Source organism: Muntiacus reevesi, chromosome 3, assembly GCF_963930625.1.
Source record: "Muntiacus reevesi chromosome 3, mMunRee1.1, whole genome shotgun sequence".
NCBI lineage: Eukaryota > Metazoa > Chordata > Mammalia > Artiodactyla > Cervidae > Muntiacus > Muntiacus reevesi.
Window position 1 is genome coordinate 89,748,161 of NC_089251.1, and position 26,350 is coordinate 89,774,510.

Below are 26,350 nucleotides of genomic sequence, written 5' to 3' on the forward strand. Positions count from 1 at the left end.
TTTGTTTGTGTGTCATCTATCATTACTAGAATATAAGCTATGTAAAGCCAGGAGACTGGTTTACTGCCTGGTATGTAACAGATGCTTTATAAAAACTTTTAGAATAAGGGAGAAGTTTAATGTATTTATTGTATTATTCTAGCATTTTGTTTTGCACAGTTCTTTACAGAATTTATAGTGACTGTCTTCCCTATAGATTATAAACTCTAAACTAAAGAACTAAGTATTTTCTCTTCTTCTACCCCAAACTCTACCTTGTTTAATAGTATGTACACAGGCAATGTTTATGATGTAAAATACCTTCATTTTATTTTGTAAGTGAGTGAGGGAATTCTTATAAACAAGGAAAGCTAAGAACATCAGCTTGATTAGGTCACATATGGTAAAAACAAGAAGGAACTCTGCAAGAAAATACCTTGAAGACCTTCTGATTATTTTTGCCCCATTTTCAGCATTAAGGTTTCCATCTGCAAGGGGAAGTTTTCTGGAAACAGTAGCTTAGGAAAATACACAATATGAAGCTCCTATAATTGCCATGTTTATACTGAGTTCTGGGTTAGCTGCTTTGAACCAGTCTTGGTAAAAATAAACTTTCAATGTGTTTTAAGAAATCAGTGTTTCCAATAAGCACTGTCAACATGACCTTTAGTGGTCTCCAGAAATTCTCCTTTACTAAGTATTTAACTGGCTACTCAACCTCTATGCCTTCCTGTCTGCCTTTAATTTTCCCTCAGCAATTTTAATGCTGGAACAACAGCAAAATACATAAGTCATCCTCTGGGAGTATTTCTAACCATAATTTGAAAAGCCCTTGAAATAAGAAAATTAAAATGGATTAGAGGAAGAATAGTAGTACATATTACATATTCGTACATACATATGTATGTAATTATATTACATACATAGGGTAAACAACTAAAAATGCACATCATATTCTCTCTCCTATTTTCTATTCAACACTCAACTGTAAGTCCCTACCTCATTTTCTTTCATGGAGAAATTTTGGATTCCACATGCAGAAATCATGTAAAATACTTTTTGATAAAATTATTACCCATGTTCCATAACAATGATAATATTTAAGAATACTTATAATTCCTATTAAATTACCTAAGGAAAGTCATCCTGAAACTCTTAAATCTCTTGTCATATTTTCATATTAATACTTGGGGCCTCTCTATAAAATAAGTCTATCCCTCACTAAAAGAGAATCAATATTAATACAATGAGACATTATTGAAAAGTTTACAAGCTACAAATATAAATCATGTATAATGAATTCTATTGTAAGTAATTTTATAGATAACTTGAAATAATCCAAGGTCACATCATAAATGTGTAACTCAACTAGCAGTCAATGTAATGATAAACATAGAGAAAGAATACATCGGTTGTTACACATCCCATGTTTTCCTTTTTTTCAGCTTCACTGAAAACAAAATCATAAGATATTTAAAACTATACATTGTGGTGATCTAATATGCGAAGAGTTGACTCGTTGGAAAAGACCCTGATGCTGGGAGTGGGTGGGGGCAGGAGGAGAAGGGGACAACAGTGGATGAGATGGCTGGATGGCATCACCGACTTGATGAGCATGAGTTTGAGTAAGCTCCAGGAGTTGGTGATGGACAGGGAGGCCTGGCGTGCTGTGATTCATGGGGTCGCAAAGAGTCAGACACGACTGAGCGATTGAACTGAACTGAACTGAATATGCACATATATTGTGAGAGGATTTCTTTTCCATCATCTAGTTATTTAACACATTCATCACCTCACATACTACCTTTTTTTCTATAAGAACATTTAAGTTTTATTTTCTTAGCACCTATTATACAATACAGTACTATCAACTACAGAAACCATGCTTTACATTAGCTCCTTAGCTCTTTTTCCTCTTAAAGCTGAAAGTCTGTTCCTCCTTACCAACTTCTCTCTATTGCCTAATTCACTCTTCTAGTACCTGGCAACCACTTTTCTACTAATTTTTTAAAAAATATTCTACATATAAAGGCAGTAATTGTCCTTCTCGGTGTGGCTTATTTTCCTTAGCATAATGCCCATCTACATTATCACAAATGGTAGGATGTCCTTATTTTTCATAACTGAATAATATTCACATATATATATACACACATATAGATATCAATACATATACGGAGAATATATGTGTGTGCATGTGTATACATATATATATATAACATTTCTTTATCCACTTATCTGAAGACTGCTTCCATATTGTGGCTATTGTGATTATTCCTGCAATGAACATGAAACTATATATAACTCTGAAATACAATTTTCCAATTTCTTTGAATAAACACCCAGAAGCAGAATTGCCAGGTCATATGGTTCCTCAAGAGATTACAAGCACTATTTGTAATTACCTGAGGAACCTACATACTGTTTTCCATAGTGGCTATACCAATTTACATTCCCACCAACAGTGTACACGTGTTCCCTTTACTCCATATCCTTGCCAGTATTTATTTTTACTGATAGCTATTCTAACATGTGTGATGCATTGTCACATTGTGGTTTTGATTTACTTTTATTGAAAAGACCATCCTTTCCTCATTATACATTCTTGGCCATTTTGGATTAAATTAATTGACCATATATGCATGTTTATTTCTGGGCTCTTCAATCTGTTCCATTGATCTGTATCTCTGTTTTTATGCCAATACCATACCTTTCTGATCACTATAGCTTTATAATACATTTTGAAATCAGACCGTGTAACTCTTCTAGCTTTGTTCTTCTCTCTCAAGATTGCTTTGGACAGGTTCTTTCACATCTTTTTTCTTAGAAAAAAAGTAGATCATACCAACAATTTTTATATCTCATAAAATATAATAAGCAACTTGAATCAAATTTGATTTGTACTCTTAAATCTATTCTCAAGGGAAGGTACCAATAAAGAGAAAAAAAGAACAAAATTTCAACTCTATAACTTCATATCTAATTCATATCAACTTCTGGATTTCAAAACATACACTTGCTCCAAAACTGAAATCATCAAATAATAAGAATAACAACAGAATCCTAAAACATACATGTTCTATTAAGGCTTAAAAAAAAAAAAAGACTCAAAATAGGACACAGGGAAGAGAAGATGGCTAAATTTAAATTTTAATTGCTGCTGACTTCAGCTATCACCACCATTTCCTAGACCAAACTTAAGACTTCTTGAATGTCAGACAGTCAATAGAGGAAAACAGTCACTTTTATGTATGAAATACAAGGAAGATTCAGTGAATACAACTATAGACCCTTTTTAAACACCCCAAAATAAGCATTGGTATTTGTTTCCCTAAGGAAATAGTAAGGACTTACTCTCAAGACCATGCATGACTTATGGGCCAAACAAAGCCAGGTTAGGTATGATGCCCCGGCACACCAGAAGCACTTCTAGAGCACTGCAGGGTTTCCTCACCTTAAAAGTCGTGGTGCCATACAGCTTGGTAGTGTGGACTGTCTCTGGAAGGACATTAGTGATATTGGTGATAAATTCTTCCAAGTACTTACAGGATTTCTCCAAGTGTGTTGTATTGATAATAATCTGGACAAGCTAGAAAATAACAAGAACATATAAGGGTCATTTGACTATTTAACCTTGGATGCATGGCTCATTATGAATCTGCTGGTACAAGAAAAACAAAAGGCATAATGGCAGAGGCCATCTGTATTCTATAAAAGTTATTGTGAAAGCACAGGATTAGGTATCACTTCCTCTATGAAGACTTCCCTGACTTCCCAAAGAATCTAGCATTCCCCCTACTATAGGAGTAAATGTCACTATTTTAAACTCATATCTTTGGTTCAAAATAAAGACTTAGTTCAGTTTCAGTTCAGTCACTCAGTCGTGTCCGACTCTTTGCGACCCCATGAACCACAGCACACCAGGCCTCCCTGTCCATCACCAACTCCCTGAGTCCACCCAAACCCATGTCCATTGAGTCAGTGATGCCATCCAACTATCTCATCCACTGTCGTCCCCTTCTCCTCCTGCCCTCTATCTTTCCCAGCATCAGGGTTTTTTCAAATGAGTCAGCTCTTCACATCAGGTGACCAAGTACTGGAGTTTCAGCTTCAACACCACTCCTTCTAATGAACACCCAAGACTGATTTGCTTGGATTTGTTTGGATCTCCTTGCAGTCCAAGGGACTCTCAAGAGTCTCCTCTAACACCACAGTTCAAAAGCATCAATTCTTCGGCGCTCAGCTTTCTTCACAGTCCAACTCTCACATCTATACAAGACCAATGGAAAAACCATAGCCTTGACCAGACAGACCTTTGTTGACAAAGTAATGTCTCTGCTTTTTAATATGCTGCTAGGTTGGTCATAACTTTCCTTCCAAGGAGTAAGTGTCTTTTAATTTCATGGCTGCAATCACCATCTGCAGTGATTTTGGAGCCCAGAAAAATAAAGTCAGCCACTGTTTCCCCATCTATTTGCCATGAAGTGATGGGACCAGATGCCAGGATCTTAGTTTTCTGAACGTTGTGCTTTAAGCCAACTTTTTCACTCTCCTCTTTTACTTTCATCAAGAGGCTCTTTAGTTCTTCTTCACTTTCTGCCATAAGGCTGGTGTCATCTGCATATCTGAGGTTATTGATATCTCTCCCGGCAATCTTGATTCCAGCCTGTGCTTCCTCCAGCCCAGCGTTTCTCATGATGCATTCTGCATATAAGTTAAAAAAGCAGGGTGACAATATACAGTTTCGACAGACTCCTTTTCCTATTTGGAACCAGTCTTATTGTTCCATGTTCAGTTCTAACTGTTGCTTCCTGATCTGCATACAGGTTTCTCAAGAGGCAGATCAGGTGGTTTGCTAGTCCCATCTCTTTCAAGGCTAAGATAAAAAACTGATAGTATTTAGCATACAACCTGGAAATAAATAATTGTCAAATGAATAAAATAAACTCCCATTAAAAGAACAAGAATGACTGAAATGGGCACAATGAACATAGGAATTTTGGAACAGTTGCAGTATATCAACAAACTACATCAGTTTCTATGAAAGAAAAAAACATGAGCACGGGAGTCAGAGAAACCAGGGAGCAACTACTTACAAATTATTGATACTGACAAAGTTTCCTGTCTTCTCTAAGCCTATTTATTTACTTGTAAAATATTAATAATAATTTCTAACTCACACTTATTATGAAGACTAAATATTCTTTTGTTAATATTATTTTCCTTTTCTTACAGAAGAGATCCTTAAAGAAGGCAGTACTGGTAGGATAAAAAGCCACCTGCAAATTTCTTCGAGAGCAGGATAAGGAAGAAAACTGTTGTCAGTAGAATTAAACTTTCTAAACCACTTCACAGTTCATTTTCTTACATCACCCTCCTAGCAACCTGAAGAGGTAAGTTAAGTGGGCATAATTATTACTTCCATTCTACAGTAAGAAAAACAAAAAATGAAATTAAACTGGGATTCAAACCCAAGTCATCAACCTTCAAATTATGGTCTCACCTTAATGATTTCAGACAGTGCCTCTTAGCATAAGCTAAGACTGCAGCCCCAGAGTACTACATTGTTATGTATATTAGGCTGAACTATCAGATTCAGGGGCTGACATCAACTATACATCTCCATGCTTTGATTCTACCGCATGTAAAAAAAATTAAGTTAAATTTTTTAATGACTGATACCTACTATGTATTTCAACTATAAAAAGCTATTCACATTCCTGAGCCAAAAAGAAACACAAAGAGAAAGTAAAATGGAACCCTTTTTTACCTTTCTTTTCAACATCTTTAACTTTTCATAACAAGAATACGTCTAGGTGTGGGGTTGTGGTAGGTAAGAGAGTTTTGGTGTTTAAGGCTATGAAAGAACTTGTATCTTCTTTCAGTCTAGTGAGATAATAATCCAGAGAAGACTGAGTAGATGACAGAAGGGGAAAATTGGAGTTAAAGATGAAGGGAGGTACTACACATTTTTAAAAACAAATGATATTCCAAAACAATGTTTAAAAGATGGAATTGTACTTCAGTAAAAGTGACTGCATTAAGCTGTGGAATATTAAATTAAATTACTAATAGGACCATAATCAGAAATACTATACTAAAGACTTTGACTGTGTAGATTACAACAAATTTTGGAAAATTCTTAAAGAGATGTGAGTACCAGACCACCTTACCTGTCTCCTGAGAAACTTGTATACAGGTCAAGAAGCAACAGTTAGAACCAGGGACAGAACAACAGACTGGTTCAAAACTGGGAAAGGAGTATGTCAAGGCTATGTATTGTCACCTTGTTTATTTAACTTATGTGCAGAGTACATCATGAGAAATGCCCAGCTGGATGAAACACAAGCTAGAATGAAGACTGCTGAGAGAAATATCAATAACCTCAGATATGCCAATGATAACACTAATGGCAGAAAGTGAAGAGGAACTAAAGAGCCTCTTGATGAAGATAAAAGAGAAGAGTGAAAAAGCTGGCTTAAAACTCAACATTCAAAGAACTAAGATCATGGCACCCGATCCCATCACTTCATGTCAAATAGAAGGGGAAAAAGTGACAGTTTTTATTTTCTTGGATTCCAAAATCACAGCGGACAGTGATTGCAGCTATGAAATTAAAAGACACTTGTTCCTTAGAAGGAAAGCAATGATAAACCTAGACAGTGTATTCAAAAGCAGAGACGTCACTTTGCTGACAAAGGTCCATATAGCCAAAGCTATGGTTTTTCCAGTAGTCATATACGGATGTGAAAGTTGGACCATAAAGAAGGCTGAAGAATTGATGCTTTCTAATTATGGTGCTGGAGAGGATTCTTGAGAGTTCTTTGGACAGCAAGGAGATCAAACCAATCAGTCCTAAAGGAAATCAATGCTGAATATTCTATTCATTGGAAGGACTGATGCTGAAGATGAAGCTCCAATACTATAGCCACCTGATTGAAAAACCTGCTCATTGGAAAAAGACCCTGCTGCTGGTAAAGTTTGAGGGCAAAACAGAAGGGGGCGGTAGAGAGTGAGATAGTTAGATAGCACCACTGATTCAACAGACCCGTATCTGAACAAACTCCAGGAGATAGTGAAGGACAGGAAGCCTGGTGTGTTGCAGTCCAAGCAGTCTCAAAGAGTAGGACATGACTCAGCGACTGAACAACAACTTCCTCAAAGAGCACAGAGCACAAGGCCAAATACACAATTAATTCTCCAAAAATACATGTCAACTCATAATGCTTTAGTCACAGATTCAGGTAAGGAAAAAGGTAACTTCTACCCCCTAAGGATCAGCCAAACACAGCTACTTTTGAAACATAATGGCAAAGATAAAAGACCCAGTTCCAAGAAAGATAAGTTAGGGCAACAATGGGACTAAGTCTTTGCACTATTCCCCACAATTCATCAGACAAGTTCATATTAATCATTAGGCTCTTTCTGGGCTTCCCTGGTGGCTCAGATAGTAAAGAATCTACCTGCAATGTGGAAGACCTGGGTTCGATCCCAGGGTTGGGCTTCCCAGGTGGGGGTAGTGGAAAAGAACACGACTGCCAATGCAGGAGATATAAGAGACATGGGTTCAATCCTTGTGTCAGGAAGATACCCTGGAGTATGGCATGACAACCCACTCCAGTATTCTTGCCTGGAGAATCCCGAAGGACAGAGAAGCCTGGTGGGCTACAGTTCATGGGGTCTCAAAGAGTCAGAGACACGAGTGAAGCAACTTAGCACACATCCAGGTCCTTTCCATCCATTCGATAGTTTGAATTTTGGAAGAAAATTCTGTCACCTATAAAATTACCCAAAACATCAGCTTTTTAACTGTAGAGTGCTTTAGGGAAAAACACCCACAAAAATAAGTGATTTCTCACCCTCTTCCTTACAATGTGTTTCTTCTTCAGAGAAGGACTAAAATCAGTTTAAAAATTTTAATTTTATACATTAAATCATTCTTCTTCATGAGTGGGAATGTGGCTACTGGAAAGGTTGTCTTGATGTGGAAGCTAGAAAAGTAAGAGAGTTAATTTGGGGAACCAAAATTTTTCTATTTTAAAATGAGTATTACCAATAGGGAACACATTCTATCTATCAAAAGAAATCCTAATAATAAGGAGAAATCGTGTCATATTACAGAAATAAAAAAACAGTGGCAGTCAAAGAGAAAATTGTCATGTTTTGCAGGATATTGACAGTTTTAAAAAAAAAGGAGGCGGCTTCACTGGGTACAGTAGTAATTTCCCATGACTTTTTAAAGATCTGTCAACACAAAAGATCACCATGAATTACATCAATTGGCTGTCAGTCACTTTTGAAATGTTTCATTGCTGAGCATAGAAGAGACTATTAAAACACTCTAGGATTACAGTAGATACCATGTCATTTTCAAAGGGAATATCTGTCTGTTAATGAGGTCTAAGTGATTCTACTCCTGAATGACAGCTAACCAAAATCCTTAAAAGGGCATTTACAAATGTGAAGCCAGATGCTTTGGGAGTTATTTTGAACTTAAGGGTGAAATGAAGCAATTTCTTATATCAACTTCCATCAGAGTTTGAGCTCCTTTGATATTTTTAACCCATACTACCCACTCTCTTTTAAAAATATATCACTGCAGCAATCTAAACCGTCCTATTGTTTCAAGAATATGGAACTAACATTGTATTAAGAGATTGGTTATATCTCATATAAAGTGGAGTTCTATGAAAACTGTACAAAAAAAAAAAAAAAAAACCCACCAAAAAGCAAATAAACACCTCTCACAACTAAATGACAAAAGTTACTTAGATGAAAAACCATTAAGAAACAGGACATTTTGGGGGGGGGGGGGCGCGGGTGTGTGTGGGGGAATCTTTCCTTCCTAAAATCAGAGAGAATCTAATAAAGAAGGCACAAAGTAGCCTGTAGGCGTCACTTCTTCAACTTTGCTCCAAACACCACAGCAGAGGCCGAACTATGATCACAGATAGGTATTCATATTCCTGACAAACTCCAGCAAAGAAAATGTATTCATAATCTTTAACAGTTCAAAACTAAGCCTTAAATTCCAAGAAGAGGTTTCCATTCCTGATTATAAGTTACTTCTGAAGTATACACATCTACTTATATTAGGATATATTACATTACCTTGTCCCCCAAAACAGATAATTTAGTATACTGAAGTTTCAATTGGACTAATCCAAGCCAAGAAAATTACTGTTTCTACCCACCAATGCCTCTCAACTACTGATAGAAAAGATTAAAAACTAAATAACAGTCTTATTTCTCATTCACAAATATAAGCTATACCTAAGACTTCAAGGAATTTTATCTCCATTTCACCTCAGCAAGTGTATAAAAAGCTGTGTCAGCTACCCATTTTATATCATCTCTATGGTAAATACCTAAACTATTAAAATACCTGGAATTACTGGTTTTGAATTCAAAGGTCTAATACAAAGCTTATATTTGAAAAACTTCTGTATACAATGTTTTAACATAATATTAGCAATATCACTGCTATTAACAATAGGGAATGGAAACAAATGATACATGGGAGATAACATAAGACAGAATCACATGGTCATCAATCTAAACTATATTAAAAATAAAAGGAGAATGCAAAGCATTGGTCATTTATTCAGGTCCCCTGGGGCATGATTATAACCATAAAAATATGTGTTCCATATAGTATAACTACCAGCCCCTCTAAATTTCTTTACCTTACACTGAAAACCTACCTATCTACTTTTTTTTTTACCCTTCTTCTCTCTTTCATTACTTAACAATTCCTACATGCCCAGGAACTGGGATAGATAGGGTTGTACATAATTATACACAAGACAAAGTCCTTGGTTTCATGGAGATTATAGTAAATGCATAAACATATAAACACATAGCATGACAGCAGGTGGTAGTAAGCACTGGGAAGAGAAGAGAGAAGAAAGAAAAAGGAGGTACAAGGGGATGGTGTTAATCTATCTGAGCTACTTGGAGATAGGGTGGTCAAGAGCCCTCTTTAAGGAAATAATATTTGAGAAGAAATTTAAGTGAAGGTATATTGCTGTCATGTGTAATAAATAAATTCTTTTATGTCTAATTTATATTTTAAGCCTTTCTATCATTACATTCTTCATAAAGAAGCAGAGTATCCTTTCATTCATTGTAAAACCTGCATGGATCACAGCCTTGTCATGGCAAAGAGGCTTGCATAACTCAATGAAGCTATGAGCCATGCAATACAGGGCCACCCAAGATGGATGGTCATAAGAGGAAACAGCAACCCAGTTCAGTATTCTTGCTTGGAAAACCCCACAAACAGTATGAAAAGGCAAAAAATAGGACACTGGAAGATGAGCCCTCCAAGTAGAAAGGTGTCCAATATGCTATTGGGGAAGAGCAGAGGGCAATAACTAATAGCTCCAGAAAGAATGCAGCAGCTGGGACAAAGTGGAAACAATGAGCACTTATGGTTGTACCTGATGGTGAAAGTAAATTCAATGTTGTAAAGAACAATATTGCATAGGAACCTGTAATGTTAAGTTCATGAATCAAGGTAAATTGGATATGGTCAAGCAGGAGATAGCAAGACAGAATATCCCAGGAATGAGTGAACTAAAATGGACAGGTGCCGGGAGCCAGCACACGAGATCCCACCCATTACAAGGTCGTGAGGAGACCTGACAAGCAAGGGAGATCAGGACTTCAGGGATTTCAAAAAGCTGCCCCGGCGCTCACCTTAAAGATGATCTCTGTCTTTCTGATGCTTGCTATATTAGACTACTCCCTAATTTCTGTGACACGGGTAGAAGGCCTTCCCCAATCTCTTTCCAAACAGAATCAACTTAGAACTTTAATTAATATGTCCGCCGGATGGTGGTATCCTATAAGATTATCCATGATGAAAGGAGTGTTTCAATTTAGACCCCTTTGCTGGCATTCTAGCCTGCTTGGCAAATGCGTACTAATGCACATGACTGTTCACAACACCTTAATCATAAACAGCATAAAGAACCTGATCACACAAAAGGCCGTATTAGGCACAGAGCCCTTCGGGGGTGTGGAAGCCCTATTAGAGAACACAAAATATTATTCTAAAAGTGGTTATAGTTAAAGATTTAGAAAAATAAGAGTTTAGAATTGTTAATTTTAACCAGGAATGCTAAACAGGGGCTGCCTCACTGGAGCTGCAGAGTCTTTGTGTGGTAAACCTTTTAGATAAATTTAACTGATAAGTTCTGCAAAAGGACTGACCTGTGTGTTCATTAAAGAATAGATTATGGAAAACAGCTTTGCATTCACCTAGGTCATAAAATGTCAATAGGCCCCAAGGCCAGAAGATAATGTACAAGACCCTCATAAACAAAGAAGCATGCAGAAAACACCCTGGTTTTGTGAAGAACAAGCTGATGCAATGTTAAACTATCTTCCCCTTAGAAATGTACTAACTTAGGGTATAAAAGCCACGGTAAAAAATAAAGCATTGCCAGACTCTGCACCCCATGTCTGGTCACTCTCTCTCTCTCTCTCTCCCTCGCAGACTTGGCCCTATCAAGGCTGGTCTCATGTGTCTTCTCTCGCCGACGCCGTTCATCCCGAGGGTATCCCCTGGATCCTGCCGAGGCTGGACCCCGGCAACTTAATTCATTATATCTACTGCTATGGGCAAGAATCCCTTAGAAGGAGTAGAGTAGCCCTCATAGTCCACAAATAGGTACAAAATGCAGTACTTGGGTGGAACCTGAAAAGAAAGAATGATCTCAATTCATTTCCAAGGCAAACCATTCAATATCACAGCAAAACAAGTCTATGCATCAACCACTGATGTCAAAGAAACTGAAGCTGACCAGTTCTGTGAGGACCAACTTTCTAGAACTAACACCAAAAATGATGTCCTTTCCATCATAGGGGATTAGAATACAAAAGTAGGAAATCAAAAGATACCCGGAACCACCGGGAAGTTTGGTCTGGGATACGAAATGAAGCAGGGCAAAGGCTAACAGAGTTTAAACAAGAGAATACACTGGTCATAGCAAATACCTTTTCCAACAACCAAAGAGATGACCTTACACATGCACATTACGACTGCTCTGCTGCTCAGCTGCTTCAATCATGTAAGACACTTTGCGACTATATGGGCTGTAGCCTGCTGGGGTCCTCTGTCCGTGGAATTCTCCAGGCAAGAATATTGGACTTTGTTGCCATGCCCTCCTCCAAGGGATCTTCCCAGCCCAGCAGTCAAACCTCCATCTCCTACACTGGCAGGAGGGGTTCTTTACCACTAGAGCCACCTGGGAAGCCCCATGGACATCATTAGATGGTCAACACTGAAATCAGACTGATCATGTTCCTTGAGGCCAAAGATGGAGATGCTCTATACAGTCAGCAAAACTAAGACCTGTAGCTGACTACTGCTAATATGATGAGCTCTTTATTGCAAAATTCAGGCTTAAATTGAATAAAGTAGGGAAAATCACCAGGACACTCAGGTATGACCTAAATCAAATTTCTTACGTTATGCTAAGTGGAGGTGACAAATAGATTCAAGGGATTAGATCGGGTAGACAGAGTGTGTGAAGAACAATGGATAGAGGTTAGTAATACTGTACAGGGGGCAGTGACCAAAACTATCCCAAAGAAAAGGAAATGAAAGAAATCAAAGTGGTTGTCCAAGGAGGCTTTACAAATAGCTGAAGAAAGAAGAGAAGAGAAATGCAAAGGAGAAAGAGAAAGATACAGCCAACTGAATGCAGAGTTCCAGACAATAGCAAGGAGAGATAAGAAGACCTCCTTAAATGAACAATGCAAAGAAACAAAGGAAAACAATAAAAGGGCAAAGACTAGACATCTCCTCAAAAACACTGAAGAAATCAAGGGAACATTTCAGGCAAGAATGAGCATGATAAAGAACAGAAATGATAAGGACCTAACAGAAGCAGAAGAGATTAAGAAGAGGTGGCAAGAAAACACAGAATAATTTTGGATAATCACGCTGGTGTGTTCATTCTTCTAAAATCAGACATCCTGTAGTGTGAAGTCAAGTGGGCCTTACGAAGCATTACTATGAGGAAGCTAGAGGTGATGGAATCACAGCTGAACTTTTTAAAAATCCTAATAGATGATGCTGTTAAAGTGCTGTACTCAATATGCCAGCAAATTTGGAAAATTCAGCAGTGGCCACAGGACTGGAAAGGGTCAGTTTTCATTCCAATCGCAAAGAAGAGCAATGCCAAAGAATGTCCCAACTACAACAGTGCTCATCTTACATGCTAGCAAGGTTATGTTGAAAATCTTTCAAGCTAGGCTTCAGCAGTACATGAACTGAGAACTTTCAGATGTATAAGCTGGGTTTTGAAGAGGCAGAGGAAAGAGAGATCAAATTGCAACATTCATTAGATCTTGGAGAAAGCCAAGCAGTTCCAGGAAAACATCTACTTCTACTTCACTGACTATGCTAAGGCCCTTGTGTGTGGATAACAACAAACTGTTGAAAATTCTTCAAGAGATGGGAGTACTAGATCACCTTATCTGTCTCCTGAGAAACCTATATGTGAGTCAAGAAGTAACAACCAGACATGAAACAATGGACTGGTTCAAAATTGTGAAAGGAGTACCATCAGGCTGTAAATTGTCACCCTGATTATTTAACGTATATACAGAGTACAACATGTGAAATGCTGAGCTAGATGAATCAAAAGCTGGAACCAAGACTGCCAGGAGACATATCAACAACCTCAGATATGCAGATGACACCATTTTAGTGGCAGAAAGTGAAGGAGAACTAAAGAGCCTCTTGATGAGGGTAAAAGAGGAGAGTGAAAAAGTTGGTTTGAAAATTAACATAACAAAAACTAACATCACTTTATGGCACAAACAAGAAGAAAAAGTAGAAACAGTAACAGATTTTATTTTCTTGGGCTCTAAAATCACTGCAGATGGTGACTGTAGTCATGAAATTAAGATGCTTCCTACTTGAAAGAAAAGCTATGACAAACTTAGACAGTGTATTAAAGAACAGAGCTATGACTGCCAACAAAGGCCCATACAGTCAAAGCTGTGGTCTTTTCAGCAGTCATGTATGGATGTGAGAGCAGGACCATAAAGAAGGATCACTGCTGAAGAATTGATGTTTTCTAATTGTAGTGCTGGAGAGGACTCTTGAGAGTCCCCTGGACTGCAAGGAGATAAAATCAGTCAATCCTAATGGAATGGAAATCAACCGTGACTATTCATTTGGAAGGACTGATGCTGAAGCTGAAGCTCCAATACTCTGGCCATCTGATGTGAAGAGCTGATTCATTGGAAAAGACCCTCATGCTGCAAAAGATTGAATGCAAAAGTAGAAGAGAGTGGAACAGGATGAAATGGTTAGATAGCATCACTAATTCAATGGACTTGAAATTGAGCAAACTCTAGGAGATAGCAAAGGACAGAGAAACCAGCAAACCATGGGGTTGCAAAGAGTGGAACATGACTTATCACCTGAATAACAACAACAACAGGTGGTAATAAGCACTGGGGATACTATTAATAGAAGCAAGGATAAGGAGGTATAAGGGGATGGTTCAGTTCAGTTCAGTCACTCAGTCGTGTCCGACTCTTTGCGACCCCATGAATCACAGCACGCCAGGCCTCCCTGTCCATCATCAACTCCCGGAGTTTACTCAAACTCATGCCCATCGAGTCGGTGATGCCATCCAGCCATCTCATCCTCTGTCGTCCCCTTCTCCTCCTGCCCCCAAGCCCTCCCAGCATCACGGCCTTTTCCAATGAGTCAACTCTTCGCATCAGGTGGCCAAAGTACTGGAGTTTCAGCTTCAGCATTAGTCCTTTCAATGAACACCCAGGATTGATCTCCTTTAGGATGGACTGGATGGATCTCCTTGCAGTCCAAGGGACTCTCAAGAGTCTTCTCCAACACCATAGTTCAAAAGCATCAATTCTTTGGTGTTCAGCTTTCTTCACAGTCCAACTCTCACATCCATATGTGACCACTGGAAAAACCATAGCCTTGACCAGACGGACCTTTGTTGACAAAGTAATGTCTCTGCTTTTTAATATGCTATCTAGGTTGGTCATCACTTTCCTTCCAAGGAGTAAGTGTCTTTTAATTTCATGGCTGCAGTCACCATCTGCAGTGATTTGGGAGTCCAAAAAAATAAAGTCTGACACTGTTTCCACTGTCTCCCCATCTATTTCCCATGAGGTGATGGGACCAGATGCCATGATCTTAGTTTTCTAAATGTTGGGCTTTAAGTCAACTTTTTCACTCTCCTCTTTTACTTTCATCAAGAGGCTTTATAGTTCCTCTTCACTTTCTGCCATAAGGGTGGTGTCATCTGCATATCTGAGGTTATTGATATTTCTCCTGGCAATCTTGATTCCAGCCTGTGCTTCTTCCAGCCCAGCGTTTCTCATGATGTATATTGCATATAAGTTAAATGAACAGGATGACAATATACAGCCTTGATGTACTCCTTTTCCTATTTGGAACCAGTCTGTTGTTCCATGTTCAGTTCTAACTGTTGCTTCCTGATCTGCATACAGGTTTCTCAAGAGGCAGGTCAGGTAGTCTGGTATTCCCATCTCTTTCAGAATTTTCCACAGTTTATTGTGATCCACACAGTTGAAGGCTTTGGCGTAGTCAATAAAGCAGAAATAGATGTTTTTCTGGAACTCTCTTGCTTTTTCAAAGATCCAGTGGATGTTGTCAATTTGATCTCTGGTTCCTCTACCTTTTCTAAAACCAGCTTGAACATCTGGAAGTTCATGGTTCATGTATTGCTGAAGCCTGGCTTGGAGAATTTTGAGCATCACTTTACTAGCGTATGAGATGAGTGCTATTGTCCGGTAGTTTGAGCATTCTTTGGCATTGCCTTTCTTAGGGATTGGAATGAACACTGACCTTTTCCAGTCCTGTGGCCACTGCTGAGTTTTCCAAATTTGCTGGCATATTGAGTGCAGCACTTTCACAGCATCACCTTTCACAATTTGAAATAGCTCAACTGGAGTTCCATCACATCCACTAGCTTTGTTCATACTGATGCTTTCTAAGGCCCACTTGACTTCACATTCCAGGATGTCTGGCTCCAGGTGAGTGATCATACCATTGTGATTATCTGGCTCATGAAGATCTTTTTTGTACAGTTCTTCTGTGTATTCTTGCCACCTCTTCTTAATATCTTCTGCTTCTGTTAGGTCCATACCATTTCTGTCCTTTATCGAACCCATCTTTACCTGAAATGTTCCCTTGGTATCTCTAATTTTCTTAAAGAGATCTCTAGTCTTTCCCATTCTGTTGTTTTCCTCTATTTCTTTGCATTGATCGCTGAGGAAGGCTTTCTTATTTCTCCTGGCTATTCTTTGGAACTCTGCATTCAAATGGGAATATCTTTCCTTTTCTCCTTTGCTTGATCTGAGCTATTCTGAGAGTAGGTGGTCAAGGAAATCTCCTTAAAGAAATAGTATTTGAGTATGGATTTAACTGAAGATATATTTCTATCATACGTGATAAATAAATAATTTTAAGTCTAATTTATATTTTAAGCCTATCAGTACATTTTTAATACAGGAAGACTATCCTTTGATTCATTTTAAAACCTTCTCTCAAATTTAATTAATTCTCTGATATCCTGAGATTAACAAACTTGTAGTTTATTTTCTTTCTCTTTACAACATTGTTCTCAAATTTCTGTAGTAAAAAAGAAAAGGCTTAGAAAAAAACAATCTTATTTTAAAACTTACTTCAAAATTTTTTAAATTGAAATGCAGCTGATTTACAACATTGTGCTAGTTTCAAGTGTACATCAAAGTGATTGTTATACACACATATATATAATATTTATCAGATTCTTTTCCCATGTAAGTTATTACACAGGATTGAGTAAAGTTCATTGGGCTATACAGTAGGTGTCTGTTGATTATATATATTACATATAGCAGTATATATGTGTTAATTCCAACCTCCTAGTTGATACCCTCTGCTCACCATTCCCCTTTGGTATCCATAAGCTTCTAAGTCTGGAATTTGTTTCAATTTTGAAAATAAGTTCATTTGTATCGCTTTTTAGATTCCATGCATAAGTGATATATGATATTTGTCTTGCTCTAACTTATCTCACTTAGTATGATAATCACTAGGTCCATCATTGTGGCTACAAATGGTACTATTTTTTTTTCTTGGCTGAGTAATATTTTGCACAAATATACCACATCGTCATTATCCATTTATCTGTTGATAGATATTTAGGTTGTTCCCATGTCTGGGCGATTGTACATAGTACTGCTATAAACAATGGGGGGTTCATACAAAGAAAGTATGGCTTTCTCTGGATATAAGCCCAGGACTGGGATTGCAGGATAATATAGTATCTCCATATCCAGAAGGCATATACTTCTGCTTCATTGACTACACTAAAGCCTTTGATTGTGTGGATGACAACAAACTGTGGAAAAATTCTTCAAGAGATGGGAATACCAGACCACCTTACTTGCCTCAGGCAAAATCTGTATACGGGTCAAGAAGCAACAGTTACAACGGGACGTGGAACAATGGGCTGGTTCCAAATTGGGAACAAAGATATCAAACCAGTCAATCATAAAGGAAATCAACCCTGAAAATTCACTGGAAGCACTGTTACGGAAACTGATGCTCCAATACACTGGCCACCTATTGCGATGAAGCAACTCCTTCTTCGAGGGCAAAAGGAGAAGAGAAAATATATGTAAAAAATAAAAAGAAGGGGGTGGCAGAGGATGAGACGGTTAGAGAGTATCACTGACTCAATGGACATGAACTTGGACAAATTCCAGGAGATAGTAGAGGATGGAGGACCCGGGCATGCTACAGTGCATAGGGTTGCAAAGAGTCAGCTAAGACTTAGCAACTGAATAACAACAACAATAATACAAATAATAAAGTATCAAGTATAAAATATACCAAATTCATGGGAACTTTATTATTGATATGAACTTACTGCTTATTATGTACAGATTCAGCTAAATATGGCTTATATGGCTGAATAAAATATATAACTAGGCTGGCTAGCCTCACTTTACTTCATATCCACTAGCCAAAGTGTGCATATAATGCTATGAAATAACCACATTACTGTTCATGAAGTAACTCTCTTTTCCAGTGCCCAGAGATAGTTTCTCTTCTTCAGAGATACCTTAAACCCAACATTTGTACTAGAAATCCACTTTTAGCTGAAGACTTTTCTTTCAGTGGGAAAACTGAGCACTCGGAAAATTCCATCGTAACATATACACAATCACCACCATCTGCATCCACATACTGTGATTCTCATCTGTTATCAGAGGTGAACTTCATACTACTTAAAACCAATTCCTTTAACTGTTAATGGGATTCTAAACTCTCTCTCCTACTCAAGTACAGTATTCCGGAGATTTTCCCCTTTCTCATACATCATCAACTTTTTGCTTTTTATTGTATTATTCTCACCATAAAGAACATGCTGTTAGTTCTGCTATTACAATTTTTTTTTAATTAACCGACTTCCACTGCCAGCTATGACCTCATTTCCTTACCTACCTTTGTAACAAAATTTCAGGGAAGAGTTGTCTTATACACACTGTCTCCAATTCCTCTCTTTCCATTCTTTAAAAATATTAATATAAATAAACACTTTATGTAGAATAGTTTTATATTTACAAGACAGTTGCAAAGAGTTCCCAAATACCCCACACCCAGTTCCCCCTGCTGTTTACATCTCACATTACTACGGGACATGTGTGGGTACTCAGCTGTGCCAGTCAAGTCCGACTCTTTGCACCCCTACTAACTGTAGCCCACCAGGCTCCTCTGTCCATGGGGTTCTCCAGGCAAGAACACTTTTCTCTTTTTTTCTAATTTTAATTTTTTAAAACCTATTATATTTTTTCTACATTTATTGCTTCATTTGCATTTACTACTGCTCTTTTCCCCTTGCAGTTAATGTTTAATGTATATAAATCATCTACCTCTATTTAATTTAGCCTATCTATTCTTTCTTTCTTTTCTTAATTTCCTTTCCTCTCAACATATTTGTTACTTTTGTTTTTATTCCTTTATTCCCCACTTGGCGCCTTGCTTTAGTTTTGTTTTCTAGTTTGTGCTTAAGTTAGTTTTCTTCTTAACTGGTAAATATAACATTTGATTTCCTTTGTTCACTGGATCAATCAAGTGTACTTGATTTTTGTTGGATCGTTTTCATGTTGTCCATGGGTGTATATGCATATGTGTATATTTCATTATTTTAATTATTATTTGCCTGATATTGTAAATGCCATTGATCTGGGATTCATCTTTGGTTTCTCATTTTTGGATATTTGTTTTTCTCTCCCTTAATACCATAACAAACAACTTGTGAAATCTTCGTTCCTGACCAGAGATCAAACCCTGAGCATTTGGAGTGGGAGCACTGAATCGAAGGCCCTAGACTACCAGAGAAAAAACCGTAGGGATCATCCAGTAGTGAGAACTCACACAAAGAAAACCACTGAATACAAGGTCCAGCATCACCCAACCATCAGTAGCACCCCGTGCAGGATGCCTCATCTAAATAACAAACAAAGCAATAATACAAACCCAATAAGCAGCAGCCAGGAGTACCACCTCACTCACACTTGCCCATCAGAGGAAAAACAAACAAACAAACAAAAACTCAGCACAAATCTCACCCTATATGAAGCTCACACAAACCATGGGACCAAAGTTAGGAGGGCTGAAACCAAAAGGAAGAAAGAAGTCAAACTTCTTCTAATAAAGAATTCAACTTTCCTTGAAGCCTGGGAAAAGGAGACCTAAAACACAATAACCTCAAAAGAAAAAAAAAAAATGAAAAGGCAGAGAAATATTGAACAAATGAAGGAACAAACAAGAAACACAGAAGTCCAAATCAGGGAAGAGGAAATAAGAAAATAACCTGAAAAAGAATTCAGAATGATGATAGTAAAGATGATCAAAAACTTCAAAACAAAGTGGAGAAAATGCAAGAATCAGTTAACAAAGACCTAGAAGAATTAAAGAATAAGCATACAGAGACAAACAACACAATTACTGAAATTAAAAATACTGTAGAAGGAATCAATAGCACAATATCTGGAGCAGAAGAACAAATCAGTGAGCTAGCTGGAAGATAAAATGGTGGAAATAACTTCTGAAGAGCAGAATAAAGTAAAAGGAATGAAAAGAGCTGAAGACACTCTCAGAGACCTCTGGGACTATATCAAACATACCAACGTTTGAAATAGGGGTCCCAGAAGAATAAGAGAAAAAGAATGGGGATCAGAAAATATTTGAAGAAATTATAGATGAAAATTTCCCCATCATGGAAAAGGAAATATCCAATCAAGTCCAAGAGGCACAAAGAGCCCCATACAGGATAAACCCAAGGAGAAACACGCCAGGACACATATAAATCAAAGTAACAAAGACTAAACACAAACAAAGAAAATTAAAAGCAGCAAGGGAGAAGCAACAATATATAAGGGAAACCCCATACACTTAACAGCTGATCTTTCAGCAGAAACTGTAGGCCAGAAGGGAATGGCAGGATATATTTGAAGTACTGAAAGGGAAAAATCTACAACCAAGATCACTGTACCCAGCAAAGATCCCATTCAAAATTGATGGAGAAATAAAAAGCTTTTCAGACAAGAAAAGGTTAAGACAATTCAGTACCACAAAACCAGCTTATAACAAATGTTAAACGGACTTATATTCAGTAATATGTGAACCATGAAGTTGCAGATGGTCAAGCTGGATTTAGAAAAGGCAGAGGAACCAGAGATCAAACTGCCAACATCTGCTGGATCATCAAAAAAGCAAGAGTTTCAGAAAAGTATCTATTTCTGCTTTACTGACTATGCCAAAGCCTTGGACTGTGTGGATCACAATAAACTGTGGAAAATTCTGAAGGAAATGGAAATATCAGACCACCTGATCTGCCTCTTGAGAAACCTGCATGCAGGTCAGGAAGCAACAGTTAGAACTGAACATGGAACAACAGACTGGTTCCAAATAGGAAAAGCAGTATGTCAAGGCTGTATATTGTCACCCTGCTTATTTAACTTATATGCAAAGTATATCATGAGAAATGCTGGACTGGAGGAAGCATAAGCTGGAATCAAGATCATCAGGAGAAATATCAATAACCTTAGATATACAGATGACACCAGGCTTATGGCAGAAAGTGAAGAAGAACTAAAGAGCCTCTTGATGAAAGTGAAAGAGGAGAGTGAAAAAGTTGACTTAAAGCTTAACATTCAGAAAACTAAGATCATGGCATCTAGTTCCATCATTTCATGGCAAATAGATGGGGAGACAGTGGAAACAGTGGCTTACTTTATTTTGGGGGGCTCTAAAATCACTATAGATGGTGACTGCAGCCATGGAATTAAAAGACGCATACTCCTTGGAAGGAAAGTTATTATCAACCTAGACAGCATATTAAAAAACAGAGACATTACTTTGTCCATAAAGGTCCGTTTAGTGAAAGCTATGGTTTTTCCAGTAGTCATATATGGATGTGAGAGCTGGACTATAAAGAAGGCTGAGCACTGAAGAATTGATGCTTTTGAACTGTGGTATTGGAGAAGACTCTTGAGAGTCCCTTGGACTGAAAGGAGATCCAACCAGTCCATCCTAAAGGAGATAAGTCCTGGGTGTTGACTGGAAGGACTGATGTTGAAGCTGAAATTCCAATACTCTGGCCATCTGATGCAAAGACCTGACTCATTTGAAAAGACTCTGATGCTGGGAACGATAGAGGGCAGGAGTAGAAGGGGACGACAGAGGATGAGATGGTTGGATGGCATCATCGACTCAGTGGACGTGGGTCTGGGTGGACTCCGGCAGTTTGTGATGTACAGGGAGGCCTGGCGTGCTGCGGTTCATGGGGTCGTAAAAAGTTGGACATGACTAAGCAACTGAACTGAACTGAACTGAACTGGTAGTCAAGAAATACAACAGAAGAAAAAATATCTACAAAAAACCCCCTACCAATTAGAAAATGGCAATAGGAACACATATATCAATAATTACTTTAAATGGAAATGAATTAAAAGCTCCATCCAAAAGACACAGGCTGGCTAAATGGATACAAAAAGAAGATCCATATATATGCTGTCTACAAAAAATCTACCTTAGACCTCAAGACACATATATGAAAGTGAGAGGATGGAAAAATATATTCTATGCAAACAGGAAGCAAAAGAAAGCTGGACTAGCAATCCTCATATCGGACAAAATACACCTTAACATAAAGAAGATTACAAGAGATAAGGAAGGACACTACATAATGATCAAGGGATCAGTCCAAGAGGAAGACATAACAACTGCAAATATCTTTGCACCCAATACAGGAGCACCTCAATACATAAGACAAACACTAACAGAGATAAAACGAGAAACTGACAGTAACACAATAATCGTAGGAGACTTTAATACCCCACTCAGACTGATGGACAGATCATGAAAACAGAAAATTAATGTGGAAACACAAGTCTTAAATGATACATTAGATGAGATGGATCTCATTGATTTCTTCAGGTCATTCCATCCAAATGCAGAAGAATACACCTTCCTCTCAAGTGCACATGGGAAATTCTCCAGGATAGACCACATCTTGGGTCACAAATCAAACCTCAGTAAATTTAAGAAAACTGAAATCGTGTCAAGCATCTTCTCCAACCACAACACTATGAGACTAGATATCAACTACAAGAAAAAAATTGTAAGAAACACAAACACATGGAGATTAAACAACAGATTTCTAAATAACCAACAGGTTACTGAAGAAATCAAAAGGGAAATCAAAAAATTTCTAGAAAAAAATGACAATGAAAACACGACAACTCAAAACCTAAGGGATGCAGCAAACACAGTTCTAACAGGGAAGTTTATAGCAGTACAATCCTATCTCAAGAAATAAGAAAAATATCGAATAGACAACCTAACTCTACACCTAAAGCTACTGGGAAAAGAAGAAGACAAGAAAACCCAAAATTAGTAGAAAGAAAGAAACCGTAAAGATCCAAGCAGAAATAAATGAAAAAGAAATGAAAGAAACATTAGTAAAGGTTAACAAAACTAAAAGCTGGTTCTTTGAGAAGATAAACAAAATTGACAAACCCTTGCCAGACTCATCAAGAAAAAAAGAGAGAAGAATCAAATCAACAAAATCAGAAATTAAAAAGGAGAGGTTAAAACAGATATTGCAGAAATACAAATGATCATAAGAGGCTATTATGAACAACTATATGCAATAAAATAGATAACCTCGAAGAAATGGACAGATTCTTACAAAAGTTCAATCTTCCAAGACTGAATCATGAAAAAATAGAAATTATGAACAAGCAATTACAAGCACCAATTACAAGCACTGAAATTGAAGTTGTGATCAAAAATCTCCCAAAAAACAAAACTCCAGGACCAGATGGCTTCACAGCAGAATTCTATCGAACATTTAGAGAAAAGCTAATGCCTATCCTTCTAAAACTCTTTCAAAAAATTACAGAGGAAGAAACACTTTCAAATTCATTCTATGAGGCCACCATCATCCTCATACCAAAACCAGACAGAGACAACACAAAAAAAGAAAATACAGGCCAATATCACTGATGAACATAGATGCAAACATCCACAACAAAATTTTAGCAAACAGAATTCACCAACACATCAAAAGGCTCATACAGCATGATCAAGTTGGGTTTATTCCAGGGATGCAAGGATTCTTCAGTATACAGAAATCAATCAATCTGATATACCATATTAACAAACTGAAAGATAAAAACCATATGATCATCTCTCGATGTGGAAAAAGCCTTTGACAAAATTCAGCACTTATTTATGACTAAAACTCTTCAAAAAATGGGCATGGAAGGAATCTACCTCAACACAGTAAAGGCCATATATGATAAGCCTACAGCAAACATTATTCTCAATCATGAAAAACTGAAAACAATCCCCTTAAGATCAGGAACAAGACGAGGATGTCCACTTTCGCCACTATTATTCAACATAGTTCTGGGAGTCCTAGCTACAGCAATCAGAGAAGTAAAAGAAATAAAGGGAATCCAGATCAGAAAAGAAAAAGTAAAGCTCTCACTGTTTGCAGATGACATGACACTGTACATAGAAAACCCTAAAGATAGTATCAGAAAATTACTAGAGCTAATCAGCAAATTTAGCAAAGTTGCAAGATATAAAATTAATACACAGAAATCACTTGCATTTCTATATACTGAAATGAAAAATCAGAAAAAGCAACTAAGGAATCAATCCCATTCACCATTGCAAAAAAAAAGAATTAAATACCTAGGAATAAACTTACCTAATGAGACGAAAGAACTGTACACAGAAAATTATAAGACACTAATGAAAGAAATCAAAGATGACATAAACAGATGGAGAGATATTCCAATGTACTGGATTGGAAGAAACAATATTGTGAAAATGACTATACTATCAAATGCAATCTACAGATTCAAAGCTATCCCTATCTAATTACCAATGGCATTTTTCACAGAACTAGAACAAAAAATTTCACAATTCATATGGAAACATAAAAGACCCCGAATAGCCAAGGCAGTCCTGAGAAAGAAGAATGGAGCTGGAGGAATCAACCTTCCTGACTTCAGACTACACTACAAAGCTGCAGTCATCAAGACAGTATGGTACTAGCACAAAAAAAGAAATACAAACCAATGCAACAAGATAGAAAGCCCAGAAATAAACCCAGATACCTATGGGTACCTTATTTTTGACAATGGAGGCAAGAATATACAATGGGGAAAAGACAGCCTCTTCAGTAAATGGTGCTGGAAAAACTGGACAGCTGCATGTAAAAGAATGAAATTAGAACATTTCCTAACACTATACACAAAGATAAATTCAAAATGGATTAAAGACCTAAAAGTAAGACCAGAAACTATAAAACTCTTGGAGAAAACATAGGCAGAACACTCAATGACATAAATCAAAGCAAGATCCTTTATAAACCACTTCCTACAGTAACGGAAATTAAAACAAAAGTAAACAAGTGGGACCTGATTAAACATAATAGCTTTTGCATAGCAAAGGAAACTATGAGCAAGGCAGAAAGAAAACTCTCAGAATGGGAGAAAATAATAGAAAATGAAACCACTGACAAAAGATTAATTTGCAAAATATACAAGCAGTTCATACAACTCAATACCAGAAAAACAACCTAATAAAAAGGTGGGAAACAGACCTAAACAGACATTTTTCCAAAAAAGACATACAAACAGCTAACAAACATATGAAAAGATGCTCAACCTCGCTCATTATCAGAGAAACGCAAATCAAAACTACAACGTGTTATCATCTCATACCAGTCAGAACGGCCATCATCAAAAAGTTTACAAACAATAAATGCTGAAAAGGGTGTGGAGAAAAGGGAACACTCTTGTACTGGTGGTGGGAACGTAAACTGATATAGCCACTATGGAAGATGGTATGGCCTTAAAAAACTAGGAATAAGAAAACCATATGACACCGCAATCCCATTTCTGAGCAGATATCCCGAGAAAACCATAATTGAAAATGATACATGTATCCCAATATTCACTGCAGCACTATTTACAACATCCAGGATGTGGAAGCAACCTCTTTGTCCATTGACAGATGAATGGATAAAGAAGTTCTGCTATATATATATAAATATATATATATATATATATATACACACACACACACATACATATATACACACAATGGAATAGTACTCAGCCATAAAAAGGAATGCATCTGAGTCAGTTCTCGTAAGGTGGATGAACCTAGAACCTATTATACAGAGTGAAGTGAGTCAGAAAGAGAAAGATAGATACTGTATTCTAACACACATATACAAAATCTGGAAAAATGGTACTGAAGAATTTATTTACAGGGAAACAATGGAGAAACAGACATAGAAAATAGACTTATGGACATGGGGAGAGGGGAGAAGATGGTGAGATGTATGGAAAGAGTAACATGAAAATAAACATTACCATATGTAAAATAGATAGCCAACGGGAATTTGCCATATGCCTCAGGAAACTCAAACAGGGGCTGGCTCTGTATCAACCTAAGGGGTGGGATGGGGAGGGAGTTGGGAGGGAGTTTCAAAAGCGAGAGGATATATGTATACCTATGGCTGCCTCATGCTGACGTTTGATAGAAAACAGCAAAATTCTCTAAAGCAACTATCCTTCAATAACAAATAAATTAATTTTTAAAAAAATCAAAAAGAAAAAAAAAAAAAGAATACTGGAGTGGGTTGCCCTGCCCTTCTCCAGGAGATCTTCCCAATCTAGGCATCAAACCCACATCTCCTGCATTGCAGGCAATTATTCACCAACTGAGTTACCTGGGAAGCCCTTTACTATGGTACATTTGCCATAA

General features: G+C 37.4%; 1 protein-coding gene across 2 annotated transcripts in view; it reads right to left on the reverse strand.

The window, feature by feature from the left end:
- The window catches only part of EXOC6B (exocyst complex component 6B), a 669,652-nt gene that overhangs the window by 262,127 nt on the left and 381,175 nt on the right, over window positions 1–26,350 (reverse strand). For both annotated transcript variants that reach the window (XM_065929532.1, XM_065929531.1), the window contains exon 17: window positions 3,434–3,568. In XM_065929532.1, coding sequence (XP_065785604.1) covers window positions 3,434–3,568 — 135 coding nt within the window. The remainder of the gene's footprint in view (window positions 1–3,433; window positions 3,569–26,350) is intronic.